Here is a 22,364-nt window from a genome sequence, read left to right as displayed (position 1 = left end):
TCTTTAATTTGAATAATCTTTTTCTTTCTTGATAAGAAAGAAGGAAAATAAATTCTATTTAACGTTGAATAACGACTGAAGAAGACAAGTGTAAAAAATTTAACTTTTTATTCGTGTATAGTATATAATTTATTAATACTGCAATGATAACAAATAAAAAAAAAATAACCCATACACATCACGGAATTACTTTAAAACATTTACATATAAAACCAATTTCTATTTGAAGGACCCTGAGCCGGTAACACGACTCGAGCATTTCTTTTAATATGCCTACACCACGGGAGAAATTAATATATTATTTTTTCTTTCAAAAATTAATACCTATCTCAGTGAAATGGAAGTGAATAATATAATATATACTGTGGGCACAAACTTATATTAGAGTGACACTATTTCCGGGTGCGCGCGCGACGAAGTGTAGTAGTAGGTACCTATAATACACAAGTCTGCGTGAGAGGAGAAACACCGGTGGGGGAGTGGAGGGGAGGGACGCAACTTATTAAGACACAACTCCCCCTTCCGCTACCCTCTCGACAACCATCAATCCTCGTCTCGGGACAACCGCCAAACGCGTGGGCGCCCCGGGTCAGCACGTGGACTTCACTATTTCGACTACCTCGAACCCCCCTCCTTCCCCCCATCGCAAGAGCCATCCAATTGTCGTCGTCTGCTGCTGCTGTCCGGTGGCTCACCCGACGACGTTTTGTACGTTTTATTATTAAACGAAAAAAATTATTTTTTAAATATAATTCCGTCTAGCCCATGCCCGCCATTATAACATTATATACATATTATTACACTCGTGTCGACAGCTTCCTTTTCGGCGCGGGACACCACCCTTTTCCACCAGAACCGCTCCCGGGGGACCTTGACGGACGGTAGCGCACGGCGCCCACTGAAATCCCCGAAGGCGACGCGCGCATATACATGTGCTCGAGTGTAGTAGTAGTCGTCGGATGTTTATTATCATTAGTATCATTATTATTTTAACGGCTGAGGACCTTTTTAATAATAAAATAAAAAAAATGTAGTTTTTATTATTATTATTAACGACCGCTCTCAGACGACGACGTACTTAAACTCGGTGATAATATAATATAGGGTGACCGTAAAACCAGCACGGTGTTCACTGCATGTATTGACGGAATGACGACAATTTTCACAAGAGTTTGAAAAACGAGGGTGGAAATATCGCGGTTGACCACTGGCGATGAGTACCTACATATAGTGGCCAAGCGAGCTATTTAGGACTTACACGAATTGTGGCGGGAGATCGAGTTCTCGCTTTCGGAAAGTTTATGCCAAAACCATCGAGGTATATCGACATTTAATTAAACATCGTGGATACGGTAGGATAAATTATGGGTCTTCGGCTTGTAATATAACATAATAACTAGATGTATAGTCTGCACGTACAACGCAATCAATAACCTCAAGCTCGCAGAAATTAAGCCATTAGAAATAAAGCATCGCCGGACTTCATGCAATCAATTTACGGGGGAGGGTACGTACATCATACATACGGACATAATACGTACAAGCATAGGTACACAATAGAAAGACACTGTTGTATAATATTATAATATAATATTATATTAAATGAGAAATGAAAAATAATACAATATTATCGGGGGTTCGCTGAATCCACATACCACCCCACTCACCTCTTCATTCACAAACCATTGCTACACCGAGCCGCGAGTACAGTACACCAACCGGATAGGTTTTTATTTCCTTATATTCGTTTTAAGACAGCCGAATCAAATTGTTATGCTTTTCCGTATGTTCACATATTAAATAATAACATATATTATATGTTCCATCACCACCCGTGGCTGCGTTAATAAAACTATTGGCTTCTAACATATATACATATAGATGTCTATGAGGTGTCGGGAATTTACAGTCTGGCCCTTCTCCCAACTTTCCTACAAACGTGTTATAAAGTGGTGCTATGCGTCCAGGAATATATCGCGGCTCCCTGTTGGAAAAAAAACGTTGACCACCACAGTCGCACAAGCTGTATACACGCCGTAGTCATGCACAATATAATATTATTTATTACGCCGTGCCCCGAGTATCGAATTGCAATAATAACGACAATATATGTATATAGGCAAGGTATGTTACCTATGAAAGTATTCGTGGTGTATACATCATATTATAGGTTCGGCGATAGGACTTTACACGCATGATGCAGTCGTTCGAATTTTTTTCATGTACTGTATTATCATTTATGTTACAACACTGTTATATTATTATATTAAATAATGCAGCGGTTCGTGTTCCCTCACAACGTACTTATCGAATGCGTTCCAAATTTACATTTTTTCAAGCCCACCCCGATGCACGCGCCGCGCGCCGTTATTCTTTTGAAATCAAAATCGTCGTTATATTCACGTTTAGCTCACTGATTGCGCGAGTGATTTGCTTTGCGACCGAATAAGACGCGTTCGACGAGACGAAGTCTCTTTAAAAAAAAAAAACTTGAACCTGAAATGAAAAAATAAACGAAACTAGTCGGTATATAATAATATATAAATATACATATTATGGGAGTGTTTGTATGTATATGTGTTTACACCGCGAATATAATATATTTAAGTGTACACACTACACCTATATACTGTAAGGAGGATGTTATGTATGTGGACGAGGCGCCTATAAATTTATTTCCCTTGCCTTTTTCTCGCCCCTGTCGTTTGTTCGTCTCTCTAATGCGCATTTACCAGATAAGATACGACAAAGAAAAAAACACAGTTTTCGCACACGGTACCTATAACGTACAGTCCTTGTTTTCCTAACCAAAAGCGACGATCGCGGGATAACAACATAAAAAAACTCGAATAACGCACATGCACGTAGTTTGCTGCGATAATGGTGAACACAAGTAAAATTACGTATAAGTAAAAATAACGAACATCGACGAGCGTAGGAAATCTTCGACAACTTACACGAGTCCAGACACTGCAGAAGATAAAACTACAAACGTACGTCTCTGTTTAAACGAAAATATACATCAGAGGATTAAAATATCAAAACTCGGGTTATTCCTCTAGTGTATGGTTGTACGAAAACAGACAAGAAAATTAATGAATTATGATACAACAACAAATAATAATATGTATATATACTGGAGAACGGACAATGATGAGTTCTCATACAAAGTATTACGTTTCTTCACAACACTTCATCCCCTCACACCATAACGAGAGAAAAAAAACATTTGGTAAATTATTTTATTATTGCAATAATATAATTATAAATAAATAGGTACGTTAAATTTACAATATATCGAAAGAAAGAGTTGGGATAGAAAAAAAAATTACCCAAGTATGTTTAAATCACTAGGTAGTCAGAAATAATATACATTTAATAATAATCATAATATAAACCTACCGATAACTAAAAAAATAATTGCTAATTTATGAATTTATATAAAAATAATAATATAATAATATATTGTATAATAAAAATAGTTACAACTAATTTAATTAGTAAAATATTTTATTTAACCATGTCGTATTTTTGGCTTGAGTTTTTAATTGTATACTAACATGGAACCATCCCGCGTGAAGTGGAATAGTATATTTTGTTATTCCCCCATTTGTATATTGATATCTAACATATCCTTCATATGTATAAACAACGTTTAGTTCATTAAATATTATTATTATTATTATTATTATTATTATTATTAATATAATTATTATTAAATTATAATTCATTATAACATTTATAACGTACTAATATGGTAATTATGTATACAGCAAGTTTTCCTGAAATTATACGAAATCCCAAACGATACCTGAAGGTACGTTACAGAAACAAGCTGCAATGGCCCAAAACATTTAAATTATTATAAAGCCTCGTCCATATATACATCCTGTTGTAGTGTAATAATCCTTAAGATATGTAATAAAGTTCAACCACGAAACTCGAAAGTTTAAACATTTATTTTTGTGTTTAATTAAACTTTTGAAGTCCAATATAACCCCAAGGATACACTACATGCAAACGCAAAAGCAGTTAATTGCAGTTGTCAGAAAGTATAAAGAGTACGAGGGCAGTAAAATATAGTCAGACCTCTATATGGCTCTTTAATAATCGTTTCGTTTTTAAATTAAATATTATAATTTATAATATAATATAATATTAAATATTAAATTCTCCTAACTTACGCTCGTGAAAAATAATAAGCATAACATATTTATATCATTTTTTTATCTATTTGTATTATAAATAAATACAATAGGTTTAATTAACTATATACAAACATGTACACTAACATGGTTTGAAATTTTGAATGCGGAATGTATAATAAACTGTATATTTATTTTTAGGCTCAAATCGTCCACCTTTCTGAATGGGAGACGGTGTTTCGAAATTAAACTTTTTTCCCGTATTGTGTATAGGATATTATGTCTTACACAGGACTGAGTGAATTTAAAAAAATGTTGACAGTGTAGAAGGATATATAACCTCTATCAAATTATGTTTTACAATACTACCAGTACACTACTATAGGTAAGGAATAAACGAAATTCTATTTTGCACATGGCTATGTATAAACTATAAACATTTGAATAATTTATACCAGCAAGGCAGCAACGTTTGTAACAAATTGTATTTAAAAAAAATATTTTGTTTCTTAAATCATACGTTTAATTGCGTGTATTTCAACAATCAGTGCACATTGGCACACTGTGCACCACAAGTGCATAAGCATACACTATACTCATTTAACTGTTAGGTATATTTTAGCGCACCCAATTCACAGATCTACAAGTAATATAATACCATCGAATACCTAGCGTGCTTTTTCAAGTTTTGTTTTGTTGTTCTGGTGAGCGTTATACACAATGCGTCTGCCTCCCGCGAGTTTAAAAGACAGACCACCCGCCGAATCGTCCACGAAAGAGCCCAAGTAATATTAGGTACACCATACACGTATATCTAATTCATACGATATTGGATATATTTTATTCTACAATTTACAACATATCTATACTTCGACGCGTACGAGGATGATACACGTTCACTGCAACCGTGGTCCCAAGGAAAACGCTTTTTTTTCACATCAGTATATACCTACAAAACAATACAATACTTGTCGCCTATACCTATTATATGATGGATTCGCCTAGGCTGAATTCATAGGCAAGGTATTCGCTAATAGCCCTTAACCGGTCTGTTGAATTATGTCAGTGTGTTGTAGTAACTGTGGCCGCAGGTTTATAATAATTTAAGTAAAATATTTATAATGACATGTTTATTATAACATAGGATACACGCACAGGCGAGAGTTATTAATTTTTGTAGACAAGAAACGTCCAAGATAAAAAAATAACATAAATCAATCACAACACTTCGCGGTGCGTTTCAAAACGATTTACATAATATGTAATCATTTTTAAAAAATATTTTTCTTTCCTATAAACCTACGTCACATATTATACCGTATACCAGGCAATGTTATTACTATTTGAACGCACAAGGCGACAATGACATACTCGTATATACCTATACATAGTATACGAATATAGCAATGTAAATTTCATTGTTATAATAGTCACAATAAATTTGTTTTTATAAGAATTTTTTCAATAAAAACGCGAGTGCATGTATATATATTATTGTATTATATGTACTATATAAGTGAACAAACTACCTGTTTGGAATTTTAAAAAATACAGAGCCCAAGGGAGGTATTCCTAAATTAAACGTTGCACACCAAATTAATGTATGACGAATAATTAATAATTAGTGCAGATTTGTTGGTAGAAACAAATTGTATGCACAATATATTATACTATAATATTGTTATATATTATATATTATATTATATTATGAGGTGCGGTGCGGTGTATAACACATAATATATAGGTTCCTACTACTGAAAAATATGGTTTCGAGTTACAAGACACGCAGATCAATAGAGTACTGCGGCAGACTGCGATCACTGATAATAATATATGCACGGGTCGCGTGATGGTTGAAAAAAATTCCAATCCGCAGGTATTTAATCGAATCGTCGTAAAACCGGTTTGATGTAAAACAAAAAAATCGCCAAATATTCCGCACGAGACGCGAATTGTCGGTTTAATATAATTATAATATTGTACAGCCGAAAGTAATAATGAAGTACACGTATGGTCCGCGGTGTTAGACGTTTATATTATATATCTACTTAATATGTATATTATATTATTATTATCGTTACGTAATACATGTATTAAAATATACATATTATAAAATTATAGCCCGCGATGATGCGCTTAGTCCGGGATGATAAACTCGTTTGATTAACGAATTCTCGAATATAATAATTAATAGTATATCATAATTATTCGTTTTAAAAGGTACACGTACCTATACATTATAAACATTCGAAAACAATTTATCCCATAATAACATAATATGTGTTATAAATTATAATCTACTATACTATTAATATAACATGATCAATTTTAAAGGTCCAAACGCATCACCAACTATATATACGTATATACGTCTATAGATAAAAAAAATTTAATTATTGTGCTTACGTAGAACGGTAATAATTAAATAATAACAGACAGTTTAACTTGAACTCTTTCTTTTATTTCTATTTTAATTGCTGTACAGGAACAACGCTACACTTGTAATAATTTCGTTGTTGTTTCCGGCTACTATATCATAATAATATGTATAGACGTTATTGCAACATTATGCCAATTAAAACCGTCTACATCCCACTGAGTCCATTGTTATAGTTTAGCTCGAGACTTTTTTAAGCGCGAGTGTACGTCGTAAACTGTTTTATGAATGAAGTATACGGAATCGTTAGTATACGCGGTGTCCGACTGACATAATATTATAGCGAGGTGTCAAGCGACGGAGGAAAACATTAATATAGGTTTTAGCACTTCAAGTTCGTTGAGAGGAAACAAAAATATTATTAAATAGAAATTAAATATGTAAAGTAATAATAATTGTTTTATGCTATCGATGAGTGGAAATAACTTTAATTCACAATTTTACATACACGTCATTATGGTACTGAAAAACGAACAACGTGTATGAAAAATGTGCTGTAGACACGAATGAAATTCATTCAAGTGTCAAGAAATAAATCGGCCATTGTTAATTATTACGAGGAAATGTTAATATAGATAACCTATATGAACGGGTTTAATTAAAATATTGATATGACTATCGCGGAAAATAACAATAAATTGGTTTTAACTACACCATGATTCAAACATAAATTAATTCCGTTTTCATTACATTATAATACAGGCTATAAAGGTGTTCTTACGCATAATTACGTACGCATATTATTATATTATATTTACCCTGAGCGGGATAAATAAATGAAGTCCGGAAAAGTAATAAAAGCTGGGCATCTAATAAAAACGATAGGTAAGTATGTTAGAATTAATAATTCGCATCCAATGATAATGATGACGATCACAATAGTAAAACAAAAACCAATGGTCGATATTTTACATCGCAACATGTCATTGCAATAAATCGAAAATTTTACAGGTATTTGTTTTTGGTCGGAATCAAAAAAATACATATTTTCGTAATCATCGAGAGTAAGTAGAAATGTGCTGTGCTACACTAATATATTGATAATAATAATACGAAAGACCCGAATTAAAACAATGATAATAATAATATTACCATTATGTAAATCGTCAACTGAACGGTACTCTCAAGCGGAGGCGGCGGCGAGTAAGATTATGACGTAGTGGAGAGAGAGGTAGACGAGCGCCTGTATATACGGCCGACGGAGTATAAAAATCTAAAACGAAAGTGATGAATGAAAGGGAAACCGAATGTTGTCTGTTGTTCCGGCGACGGCGGCGGCGACCGAGTGGGTAGTAGTGTAATAGAAGTAAACGAATAGAAAAAACCGACAAATTTGGTTTTTCGGCCGGGGAGGAAAAAATTGCTAATAACAAAGCCCCTCCCCCCTCGACTGTGTAGTTTCTGCAGTCTAGTGTGATAACGCGAGAAGCGAAAAAAATCGGTCACGAGGAGGGAGGGGGAAGTGTTTTATAGGACCTAGCCAAAAACCAATGTCGTGTCCTTGATCCGTTCTCTTATATAGTCGTTTCGCACGCGCACTCGCAAACACGCACAAACTCGCATATTACACACACTAACACACACACGCACTTGCTTACACGCACTTACGCACACACACTAGCACACACACAAGGGCGTCGGTTCTGCGATTTTATAAATTTCGGCCAGCGTCAAGGCCGGTCATCATAATATCTACCAAGTCGCCCGCCCCACCGCGACCAACCGTTATGGCACACACCGCCACCGCAGCGTTTCCGTTCCTTTGTTGCCGAAAATTCGTTGCGCAGATATGGAAACAAAGAAGGAAAGAGAACATAATAATATTATAAGGAAAAATAAAAGTAATAATAATAATAATAATAATAATAATAACAACAACAATAATAAAACTTAAATGAAAACGCAACGTCACACAATAGGCGGGGAACGAGCGCGAGGTTAGGCGTGCGGACAGAGAAAACGCGAGTTTTTCACAGTCGTATAACCCAAATAACATTTTCTTCCAGATGTTTATTTTTGCTTTGAAAAGAAAATATTTGAACTCGAACGCTACGCGTGTTTGTATTGCAATTTCCCGGGCGGTTTTCCCGCGATTCATAAATGGAGGATCTGCTACGTACAAAGCTGCACCTCGTCACACTCGTAATATTATATAGGTATCCACTATTATGTACCTACTATAGCTAAGCCGAGGTTTACACGGAAACGATCAACGTTGAAGTGAAAACTTTTATTCATTGCCCCCGCGAACAATGAAGGAATTTCGTTTTCTTTTTTAATTCACGAGTAGGTATTACTCGGTTGGCAATATAATAGAACTCGAACTTTGGGCATCTCATTATAATATACACACGACTACACAAGACGAAAAATAATAATGTAATTTGAATAACATTATGATTTTTATTATCTTCTATGCATCTCGAATTCTCGGCAGACGTCTCATATACGCGTCACACACATTCCACAAGGACAAACGGAAACTAGGATGACCCAACCCGAAAAAATCGTACACTGTATATTATAATATATTATGATATTTTATAATAATATGGTAGTACCCATATCGTGTGCCGATATAGTATAAATACCGCACCAAGTCAACTAGATATACGGGCTGTACCTACTCCGGATACCGTAAAATATACACGTAAATATTAATATTATACAATATCATATTGTGTTCTGCTTAGTTCATGTGGCACCCTGTACCAACGATTCCTATAATAATATTATTATGATGTTAATATTATACAGCGTGAGCGCCGTTTGAAGTTCAAGACGTCGCCTTCGCCGAGGCGTACATTATCATGATATTACATACTATTTACAAACAATAGGTACAAAAACCTGCACCCCGGCTGTTCATATATAAATTATGTGTCAAAAGTCACTAGCTATAATGTTATAATATTGTTTCCAGGTTGCTGCTTTTATGAAATTGGTACTTAGCGTACAACAATAATACCTCTACTGAATTTCCGGGATATTTTTCGATGATATAAGTATTGAATACGATTATACGGGTACCTATGTATAGAACGGACGATATCCTTCCAGGATGATGTCTCATCTGATTTAAATTTTACAGCCCACGGTAAGCTTCCCAAACCGCGAAAACCACTAATACAAATTCTCTAGTCTAGACCAATAATACACCAGCCAAAGGTTATTAATCTATTAAACGTCATGAGTCATGACATTACGTCTGCAGTCTGAGAGTCTCCATCTGAATAAGTAGAGCTTTTTGCAATGTTCCAAAATGTATATTACGTTCCCGGTAAAAACACAATACCAATCGGAATCCAAACGCGCCGTATACAATATAGAAATCGATTATATAATTACACAAGTGAGTTATAGGGACATATCCCGGGTTGAATGACCTACAATCGAAGGTCTCTAACAAAACGCCAAAGCTATATGTATAATGTATATGTGCTATTTATGATGATTTATGACCTATTTTTGCCGGAATATAATTATAAACGATTTATACTCTGGCTATAAAATATGTATACATAGACAATGTACAATATATTCCTTGTAAACGTCATATTTACATCAACAAAATTAGGCAAAGACTGCAATGTCGTATAACTACTCCGTACTCGTAATAGAAAATAATCATTATTAAAAATTTTACAACAAAACTGATAAATTAAATACTTAATCAAATTATTTACTCAACAAAAACATTTGATTTATTTTTTATTCTACTCGAACCATGCCAAGTTATCCCATTAATGTTTTAAAAAATATAAATTACCAACGATAAATCAATTTGTATTTGCGTGGTAAACCTAAGGTGTTATTGGAATGTGCATATTCTCAACAATTATATCAATCGCATATTTAAATAACGCAATAACTGCGTACACATCAAAATTAGTTTTTATTTAAATTTTATAAAACTCCAAAAATCCTTAAGAAAACCTGCGCGTAAGCCAATAGATCGAATCAATTAGAGCAAGGTTTTTAAAATTAACATAAAATATAATGCAGACTAGATCACAATGTTAGTGTCAGTATTGTTGGGCCAAATAACTGATATTATTCCTACGTTTTTGACTACCAAAGCACATACATGATAATTATATTGGTACCACTAATAATGAACGTATCTATAGGTAATTCATTAAAGCGTAAGGTGTATTATCTATAGGATAATATTATTAATTATCTATATGACAAGAATAAATATCAGTTATTTTAATGACACTTTAAAGTATGCTGTGTAGTGAGAAATGAGAATGCTCGGGATCGACAAAAAATGTGCAAATTAAATATATAATTGTGATTATACGTAAATTAATTCCGGGTTATAGGGAGCCACACGATAAGGTGGAAATTAATTCAGCAGATATCTTTGTTCAACAAAACAAAATCACTCCCACAACGCTAGTATTATAGGAACCCATATCGTGAAAATATATTATTCGATTTAACCAATGGTATTTTGACTTACCACGTCGCATGTCAGCCACATCATGTGCACTTCTTTGAACCGCAAAGCAACCACTGGTACATCGGACCCGCTCACCCGGGTTCTCTGCTCCTCAAACAGCTTGCTCTTTTGCTTGCCCCGAACCAGGTAGATCTGTATAGTCCTGTATGATATACAATACGATTAGATTACATACAATTTAAAAATAATATTATATATGGGTGTCACAATCATTATGACAAATATACTCAGATGTAATCTAAATACGAAATGGTCGAAATTATTTTTCAAGTTTATTAAAATATAAAAATATTCCCTGTCAAGTTCGCATGTAAAATTATATTCATATGTCACATGATTTTTGCTCCAATTTAATCCATTTCCACCCATTTACGAATACTATATTATAGTATAGGTATATAATATATTATATTATGTATTAGGTTCGTAAAATAAAAAAATTATTACGTGATTAGTATTATTGATAGTTATCGATGCAAAGATTGACAAGGGATCGGAACGATGTATAGGCAGCAGGATAAACCTCAAAATAACAATTTGGAAAACATAAATACCAACAATATTTCGTTTTTACGGGAACATACTAGTCAACCAAACTACTACGACGGCAACGAGTACCTAAGTTTATCTTGTTGGTGGCGTTATTCGTTGTAGAAACATTCTGTATAAAATAAATTAATTGTACCTATCTACAGTGCGTTACATTCTATAATACATTCATCGTCATTAGGAGTGATGCGGTTACTTATTAGAATTACTTAAAAGAAGTTATCACTAATCAGAGTAGAATTGTTATACTCTAAGGTGGAAACCCAGCTAACAGCTGCTGTTGTTATCAAATATTAGAGGTCATACGGTTGTTTGGAGATAATTGTATATATGATAATAATATTATAAAAGTAATACGAGTATTATGAGTATATCACTGGTTCGCGGTGAATGACGCGGCATAGCGAGACTTCACGAAACTTAGATAACGGTCGATCATTGTTAATATACATATTAAGAGAATAACTCAACCCAATTAGATATAATATTTGAATATTTCCACTCGATAGATAAACAGTATATAGGTATTAAGATATCGTATCGCATAGCGTTGTATAAAGATGAAGTAGAAAATGCTTTCTATACACATGATGGGAAATTCAAATCCGAAAATCCAGTCAAACGATTGATAAAATATATTACATAGTTCCTACGAGTTTTAAGACTGGCGTACAAGACTCTGAAACGAAATATTATAATATTATGGTAGAGGTGAACCAAACGTCGTTATCTGCGATGTTTGCTTCGCGGTTGTTTGCTGTCAAACGCCGAAAGAATGCATTATAATATTTTGATCCCACCCAAACTCTATCTACATTTTAACTCTATCGCTATACACACGAATACGTATTGTTCATTGTAGACTTAGAAAAAAGTATAACGAACTCTCCAACACATTATTATAATACCTATAGGCAGACAGCGAATGTTCTATGTATCATAATAGGTATACCTATACTATTTTTTTATTATACATTATTATTATATGGAATGTCCGATTGTTTAACCGAATAAATGCGACGGTTTCTTTTTACAGCTTTTTCACTTATTTGTTTCCGACCAATCATAATCAATTAGATAGTGATAAAATAAATATTAAATGTGTCCCACAGAGTATAAAATGATCTCCAGTGGAATATAATAATAATAATAATATGAGTAAAAACAGGTTTCGGCTGTTGGCTGACAAAATATAAAACAAATAGTGAGTGCATAAAAAAAAATACATGCATAATATATATACACATAATAAAGATAAATATTCTGATGGGAAAATAGTCTAGTGTGTAAACAGGTGATTTTTATGAAAGGTTATATGTGTAAACATAAAACTTTTTTTATTTTGGTAGGTATATCATATGAGCTCATTGTTCCTTTATTTTGTAATTCACAGCTACAATTATATTTCATAATTACAAATGGGTTATTAATTATACTCTTTCTGAAAGCCATAAATCATAATTGCAGCAGGTAGTTCTCTAATTTTAATGTGTATTTGAAAGGCACATTAGGGAGATTTTAACTATAATAATACATGAATGATGTACATAATATTATGAGGGAGGACGGCGGCGATAATGTAAAACGCGGTAAACAAAAATATAGATTTGTATTAATAAAATATAAGATAGTTAATAACACGAATTAAGAGAAAGATGGACAAAAATATTTCAAAATCACGAACACTATGCAGGTCGGAGCTACATTTTTTTGAAAAATGTTTGGTTGGAACCCAAATTTAATTGAAATATATTTTGTCGGAATAGTATAAGTTCAGAAACGTATTTTTTTGGAAATGTATTTCTTAGGAACGGCATTCCATAACCTAATAACAAACATTTCCAAAAAAATATTTTCTATGAAAATATGTTTCTGAGAAAATTAACAATTCCAACAAAATATTATTCAGAATATAATAATTCCATCAACATAATATAATGTTTCCAAAACAATATTTTCCATAAAATTACCGTTTCCGATCGAATTTGCTTTCGACATAGTATACCTAATTCAAACAAATAACGACTTTAGGACCAAGAAATATGATTTAATAAAAATATAGTCTTAACAAAATGTGTTCCTGATGGGGTATTTTAAAAGATAGTACGGTTCCAAACCAATAGTTTTCCAACTTCTCGTGCAACCAACCATGGCACCGTATATATTATGAACGTGATACAAATATGGAGCAAATGCGGCAGTGACCAAAATCGTATACAAAATGTTATTGTATACTAGTCGTGATTTAAGTTTATACAAATAATATTAGTACAATATGAATTATTATAATGAAACTACTCGCTATAAAGTGAACATGTTCGCTCGAATTCTCGAATAGGGTAATCATAATTTGCTAATAGATATTTGTTTACAATAATATATTATTTACTCATCTTTCAAGAGAATGTCATCGCATGATTTTCGTACCCACATCAAAACTTAGTTAGAGAATAATTTTAATTGAAAATAAGAACGATTTGGCATAAATTATCCATTGTGAAAATGAAGGTCAATAAAAAATTTTGAATTAGAATAATCTCAGACATTTTCATCAATATCGGTCGACCAGTTTTTGAGTCTCCACGTCAACCATACACACACATATTGCCGTGATACATATTATATCCTATATATTACATCTGTTATAATATACAACTAGTTACTACTACAACAAGCGTACATGATTTTTCGCAATAGTAAGTCGAGAGTTAAATATTTTTTCGCTTTTAGAAATTAAAAAATAATTATCGTCATTTTTCTAGGCAATTTTTTCTCGTTCATTCTTAAGAGAAAAACTGTTTCGGATCTATTGCTATTGCAGAAATTGTATAGATGGCTAGAGGATACGGTGAGCTGTTCCGGATCAAACGATTCGCGGGCAAACAAATTTTTGAATTTTCGCGTAGGTAGAAACTTTAAAATCAGCATCTCTCCACAATCAACCCTTTTGCGTGCTTCCTTGTATGCTGTACAAAGCGTCCCTCCCTATACATAGATGCGTCTCACGGGTCAGACTTTTCTTTCTTTTCTTTTTTTTTTTTTTTGAGAAAATAAAACAAATAAATAAATAAAACACGAGCGGCGTATTCTTGCAGCAATTCACACAAACATGCATGTAGATAAAAACTCGACAACATTTCCCCGGGGAATGATGTGCTCGGTGCTGTTAGAAATCTTATATTGTTAATTTAAAAAGTGTTGTTCGCTAGCAGATCGGGCGAGAGGGGAGATAAATATTAAATAACATCGGATATATATATACACACACACAAGTATATATTATTATATTACAGAAAATGAACGCAGTTCAGACTAAATGATTAACAACCCGATGCATTTAATGCAAACGTATATACGCTTGGGATGTATAAACAACGACGCGGGACACGGGTAGTTAATTTTTTCGCATAAAAAGTAAGTTCACTTAATTATACAAACGTATATAGTAAAACTCGTTATTATTTCAACGCGTGTAAATAATACACCTATATAATGTATACATATATAATAAAATATAAATAGTATTTAAAATATAATTTTTAAATGTAAAATGCACGTATAGTGTTTAAAATCAAAACTACGACAATATTAAATACAATATACCTATAACGGTTTCCTCTCCTTGACAAAAACAAAAGACACCAAAAATGGTCTTCCACCGATAGCAGATTTCTATTAGAAATAACACGATATTATATGTTTATGCGGTGCAGAATGACTCAATGTATAATATATACCTTTTACTAAACACACATAATAATCGGTTTATGGCGATTGGAAAGCGATTCCGCACAAATTTTGTATTGACCGTCGTCCACAGCAATTATTTGTTTTAACAAAATAACAAAATATTACTTGGTCTATGTGTATTATAAATTGGTAGAAATGTCAAACAAGTTTTGTTTTAAAACAATCATCTAAATTATGTTATAGATATAAGTACTCTGATATCAGTTACCTGAGTTGTATTGTTTAAAAATTATGCCGAAATCGGGACCTGCACGTAACCTTTTTATCTTTATATAGGTAGATAATCCAGTGTACCAGATTACGTGACAGCAGAAAAAAATAATTTCTAACTAATAGTCGTCAAACGAACACCCGACATCCAGAGGATTAAAGACAAGAGATTATAAGACATGACGGCAACATCATTTATTCAACGTATAGTAACTAGTTCGGAGTTCGATACAACACACACATGACATACAAAAAAAATACAGTGACTATTTCATACGCATATATATTTAGGTAAATGAAACGAAAAAGTTTGTAAGTATTCGTGGTAGCCTAAATGTACCGAACAGTATTTAATTGCGTTCTACAGGTTGCGCACGTTTTAAAAAAATTATCGGAAAATTGACGGTTAGCTCGCATACATCGAAAAATGTATGAAACCGTTTGCGCAGCTATCACCCATAATCGCAAAACAATATAACCTCCTAAACGCAATCTAAAATCACAAAAAAATAAAACACCTTTTTCACAATTCATAAGCAAAAATTCCATTTCACCAAATAGAACTACAATACAGATAGGGATATTACTAACATCAAAATAATCATTAATGAAGCGTTTATAATACCTAATCAAATTAAGTACCTTGAAATTTATCATAATATACTTACAGTACATAGATTGTATATAATGTAAATTTTTAAATACATATAATTATTTAACCCTTTACCATTAATAAAAATGATTACTAATTAGAATTATCTTTATAAGTATGGTTCTATTGAAATTAATCATTTTTAATTTAAGACAGAAATATATAATATTTGAAAAGTTTAAAGTTGCGATCATCAAATTGTACGCTGAAAGTTATTCCTCAAATAATCAATACGTTTAATAGATTTCAGTTATACTGGATAATAAAATTGAATTTTGGGCTTTTATCTCACTGCTGAGGTATAATATCGCAAACAAATTTAATTTATTAGGTAAATCTAAAAATATCATGATGGACTTTACCGTTTTGCGCAAGTGATGGCGTATATTATACTTTTATATAATTTCATCTTAGCCAATTATCTTAATCAATCGAATATTCAATGACATCACAGACATCGGACTCAATTAAATAAAGGTTAGGTACCCTAACTAAAATACACAAACAAAATATATCAACACGCAAACAATAATAAAAAAAAAAAAACTATTTAAAAAACCCAACCACAATATTTTGTCACAATACTTTATTGTCAATGGTTTTTATTTGATTTTATTATTGACGACGACATTTGATCTGATGTTAGTCTAGTTAATTTAATTCAAGTGATTGATTTTATAATATGAAACCGATTCCGTCATTATTACACAATATATCGGTTAATTGGCTATTCTCGACGAGCATACGACGCACAATAACATTATTATATAATACGCGTTTCATTTTAAGCATAAGAGCAAATAAGATTTTCCACCCGTTTATCTATATATGAATAGTGAATACGACAAAATAATAAAATGTGTTATGATCACATACTTTTTAGGCGAGCGGCTAATAGAGGCAAAAACGATGTAATATTATGGTTCTCACTAACACAGAAGGTTCTGAATGATGAAGCCGGATTCGCAGATACTTCGTGTATCGTGTCGCGCGTAGTCGTGGTAACAATGGTTACAACTCGTAACTATATTGGTTTAGAAGTTGAGCTGCAGACAATTCTCGGTATACTCGGTTGCAACTTGGTTATTATACAATACCAAAAAAGTAACGTTCAATTATAATGCAAATTGATCAACACGACGTAGCTGTGAACCCGCCTGAAGGAACAACTGAACAACTGAACAACTAAACAACTGAACAGAGAAAAGAGATGCATATATTGCGATTAATAACGGGTTCAGTTGTATTGGCCAAGTTCACAGTTATGTCTATTTTCTGGTATATCGTGGTTAGTGAATGATACCACGGCAGATAAATGAGACACGACAGACGGCCCACCTACAGAGACCCACGACTTTACTTTAGACTTATACATAGTATATCACATCAACGTGTTTAATACCAAAATTACGGTACGTACCTAAACACCTTACGAGTGTTGTGCGGATGGAGCGCACTGGCGGCCACCGGATCGAAGTACGCGGCGTGCGCCTTGAGAGCTGCCGGCGTTAGTAGGTCCACAGCCGTCCGTTCGTGGTCGGCCAACAAAGCCAGGGCCAGCCGCTGCGTCCGCATCTGCAACTCCGCATGCACCCGGCACAGGGCCGTCCGGACGTTCGCGTCCACTTCGGCGGCCGCCGCCTCGTTCACGGGGATGTCCACATTTTTCACCAGCGTCAGCAGATCGTCCAGCCTGGATTGGACATCGGCTAACCCATACCGTTCGCGGTGGCCAACCGTTATGTCCGCGGCCGTCACCTCGTACTGGACGTCCGGTGCACCGTCAGTCCGGCCGACCGCCTCGGCCACGCCACCCAGCACGCGGACGCCGTGGGCGTACAAAGCGGCTGTCTCGCATTCGGCCACCGTCGGCGGCCACGGCTCCGCCATCCGCGGGTCGACCACGTTATCCACACCGACGAACGTGTTCCTGTACCGCCTGACCGGCAGCCGCCCGATGGCCGTCATGGTCTGCGCGAACCTCACCGCCTCAGCCAATGCGTCTACATACATGCGGCCGGCGCCGGCCGCCGTGACGGCAATCGGCACGTCGTTGACGTTCCGGAACCCGGAGTACTCGCGGAAAGCGTCAGCAGACAAGTCATCGCCGTCATCGTCCTGCTCATCATCGTCCTGCTCGTCGTCGTCGTCCGCCGGATCCGGATCCGGTTCCCCGGCGGCGGACCCCTGCACCAGGTGGTTGTCGTAGATGATCGACTCGATGTAGTACGACGTGCCCCCCACCACCACCGGAACTTTTCCCCTAGAGTATATATCTTGTATCTGGTAATATAAGCAAGTCAAGGACCACAATATATAATATGTACAATGATCGATAACAATAGCATAAGAAAAATAATATAAATATAGATATATCAGGTATACGTTCGAGCTTTTCTTACTTTTGAAAAACAATTTGTTACCTATATGAAAATAATTCACAATAATATATAATATATTCAATCCCTAAGCACGAATTGATTTCACGATTCCTGAAAATAAATGAAGTAACCTATGATTTGTGTCAGTAATCATTAAATCGCACATTTCCTTTCGGTTTTGAAACGAATGTAGACGAAAAGCCTGAGTATGGTTGAGCAAAAACTGAGCAGCACGACCCTATTTATTTAAACGTTCATCACAATCGTATATATATGAAATATCATACATGCCAAAGCTACAGTAGTTCATTGTTTTTTTTTTGTATTTTAGAGAATAACTCACGATCGACGATTGTTTTTTTTAAATATATTTTTTTACTATCATCGCGAGACTTTAAAGGTACTATAACTGTAATAAAGTCTTATAGGATGTTTATTTTTTTTTTAATTGAAACCTCGAATGATACAAATGATTTTTATGCAATCAATCATGACGTTTAAAATACGTACATTATTATAAAATATGCATAAATTGTTGTTGATTTATACTACTTAGTTAATTCAGCAATACATGTATAGAATATAGAAAAGCGAATAAATAATATCTACATAGTACATATACCTATATAATATATATGTACACTATTATTACTTCGTGCAAATAAATTTGTATACTAATTAGAATTTAAAAAATAAAAAGGATTTACGTGATGAAAGTTCAACATTATAATATTAAACTAAATCGGTGGGCGGTAAAAGCATACCTAATCCAAATTTATCAAGCGTTCGCCGTATCGTATACGTAATCATAAGTGCAAACAAATTAATTATTTATTTTGAAAAATACGAGGGTTGCTTGAATGCACGTAACGCATTATACGTTGGGGTATGTCAAGTCGTCGCGATTGCTCACTATATTATTAATATGAAAGACAAAACGGGTACTGAAAATACAATCATTGTTACAATCGATAATATATAAGGCGTGCACGCGGTGTTTAGGTGTATATAATATTGTAGTGGAATGGACATGTTTCGCCGAAGAAATGAGTAAAAAACGTATATGCGGGAATCGATAATTTAGTGAAAATTCTGAACGGACGCCGTTCTAACACAGATTACGCCCCTAGAAGTTTTCGGATGTTGAACGGCGAAATAACTAAAAGCTCGGCTACATAAAATATTTTATAGGTAATTATCATAGTATAATATGAAAGTAAAGCGTATTGAATAAACGTTAGTTTAAGCTAAACGTTTTACGAAACTCGTGAGTAAAACATTTTGAGAACCCCTTTACGGCATTCTACCAAGCTCCTATCCTAACCCCCATATGGCCCGTTTAATGACGTATACATAAAGGGGGAGATGCGTGCAGATCACGGGCTACAATATAAGCGTCACGATGATGGTGACCGGAAACGAAACGACCGCACCGGAAAAAACGCTTGCTGCATGGGTCATTCTGCTGCATATATATATATATATATACAACACCTTTTGACGCAAGATTTATATGGTATCAGTATAATATATAAATATATATTGTACTAAACACTTATATATACGATGATATACCACAATGTACGATAACTGAATGGGAAACTCGTCGAGAAAATTAAACATGATTTGTACGAAATCGCTCTGTTCCAAGAGCACTTAATCTCGAAAGAACCACTCGTTTTTTGTTTTTATTTAATTCGCTTTCATTTTAATATCGTCATAGCTTCTTATCGTAGTAAATGTTTGTTTTATTAATTAGTTTTTTCGGTTCCCTCTTACAGTTTTTAGAATTACTTATTATATATTGTTTCATATTGTTATAATCATTTTCGTACATAGCCGACATGTAGACGCCAAGAGAAAAACTTTAACTACTATCACCGTTTATTTTTTTCCTTCTTTATTGCCACCATTAATATTATCATTTTAACGTTGTACTTGTCATCGATTTACTCAGTTTTAAACTTCTACTGTAGTGCTTTAATTTTCAAACATATGTTATATGAATATACAATACACGAAATTGAAAAATATTATTTTGTAAATGTACAATTGAATGCGATTTATAAGCTGACATGAACATTATTGGTCAGATTACATCGTCAATACCCCTCCCCACCCATCTTCCGTAGGACGTTTTATATCGACCGAGATTAAAACAATGCATTAAAATTGTCAACCCATATCGATCAAATAACCTCAGCCCATATTTACTCTTCACCAAATATTAATGAAATCCACTTTTAAGCCTTTAAGTTATGTTATCTAAACAAACAAAATATACAACACACAATACGAACTACAATTTACTTACCGCTTGTATTTCGTAATAATATGTTATGATAATGCATAGCAATAATTTGTAAATCTATATATTTATACATTATTATCATATAAAAAGGATAATAATATAATATAGGTTATAGAAGTAGAATAAACTATACGATTGAACAGTATTTAACACCAGGTATATAGAGATATTGTAGATATATTATGTGCCGATATTATGGCAACTAAGCGTATTAGATGGATCGTTTCTATATTATGGTGTTCCAAGAATAAAATACATTTTAATTACATCCATACAAAATAAAACTAGAACGTTAAAAAAATCAATACGTGACATAACTTAAATTAAATCTCAAATAGGTCATTGTATAATATTATAATCATTTGACAAACTGCAACAAACTGCAGGTGGCAGGTACATACATGTCGGTGTATAATAAATAATAATAATAATGATCAGACAATCCTTTAAAAGTTTAACATCAATTCAGCCTGTCTAATACTTGCACCATCTTTTTTCATATTGTATTTACTTACTCTCTCTATCCCCATGGCTCGTCTCGCCTCAGGAAATACTACTATATAGTATATACCATCACCGCACTGCACCAGTACAGCACTTCCTGCTATATTATTTTACTGTCCGAGCTATATCCTACTGTTACACATTTCACTTCACAGCCCCCTTCCTCCCCTTCCTTTATCAGTACTTGAAAACCGACGCATTATTACTCCCCTATTGGAAAAAAGCACTTTCTCCGAGAAGTATAATATATTTGTATATATATATTATATACGGTATTATAATAATAATAACGCTGTTGGCGCATATATCACACATACGCATGTGATATAGGAAAAGTGTTTAAAAAATGCACACACCCTGACAAACAGCACGAAGCGTGACATTCGAGTGTGCATGACAAAAGGACTTCATTAGAAACCTGCTGTTTAAACACGAACAAGAGGTCGTTAATCAGCTGGCTATACGACGGAGGGCCGAACGCAAAGAATCTTTTTTCATCGTTATTTTAACGGCAGGTTACGCGACAATTACAACATCGTAATATAATGTTCATATGATAATAATAATAAATTATTACAATAAAGAGTAAAGGATACGATTTTTAGAGCTTCGTTCCTGTACTGGTGTACGTTACATTCGTCACGCCAATCCACAGTGCCCATCATGTGGTGAGGGACACCGTCCATCTCTTCGTCGGTAGCCTTGTTGGTGGCTACATCAAGACCTTTGTAGACCTGCGAAAAAAACAAAACAACGCTGGTTATCACTTTGTATACAATATTATACTAATGTATAAGTTTACAAGATACGATGGCTAAAATAAGCATACCTAGTTCAAAATTATCCACCCGGGTTTAAGTAGTATAAATGTTTTTCAATTTGATAATAATATAACATATTATGAATGCAGAATAATAATATATCTCATATGTATATATACACGGCTCTTTCATAGAC

The 22,364-nt window shown here is 33.9% G+C and overlaps 1 protein-coding gene across 1 annotated transcript in view; it reads right to left on the bottom strand.

Moving 5' to 3' along the window:
• The window catches only part of LOC111028390 (tRNA dimethylallyltransferase, mitochondrial), a 97,030-nt gene that overhangs the window by 39,852 nt on the left and 34,814 nt on the right, over window positions 1-22,364 (bottom strand). Inside the window, exons 2-4 of the mRNA XM_022307019.1 lie at window positions 22,004-22,141; window positions 17,632-18,494; window positions 11,051-11,192 (exon numbers count right to left, since the gene is read on the bottom strand). Coding sequence (XP_022162711.1) covers window positions 11,051-11,192; window positions 17,632-18,494; window positions 22,004-22,141 — 1,143 coding nt within the window. The remainder of the gene's footprint in view (window positions 1-11,050; window positions 11,193-17,631; window positions 18,495-22,003; window positions 22,142-22,364) is intronic.

This window comes from Myzus persicae, unplaced genomic scaffold (assembly GCF_001856785.1).
Source record: "Myzus persicae strain clone G006 unplaced genomic scaffold, MPER_G0061.0, whole genome shotgun sequence".
In the NCBI taxonomy this organism is placed as follows: Eukaryota; Metazoa; Arthropoda; class Insecta; order Hemiptera; family Aphididae; genus Myzus; species Myzus persicae.
The sequence above is the reverse complement of the archived record's forward strand: the minus strand, read 5'-3'. Positions and strand labels throughout refer to the sequence as shown.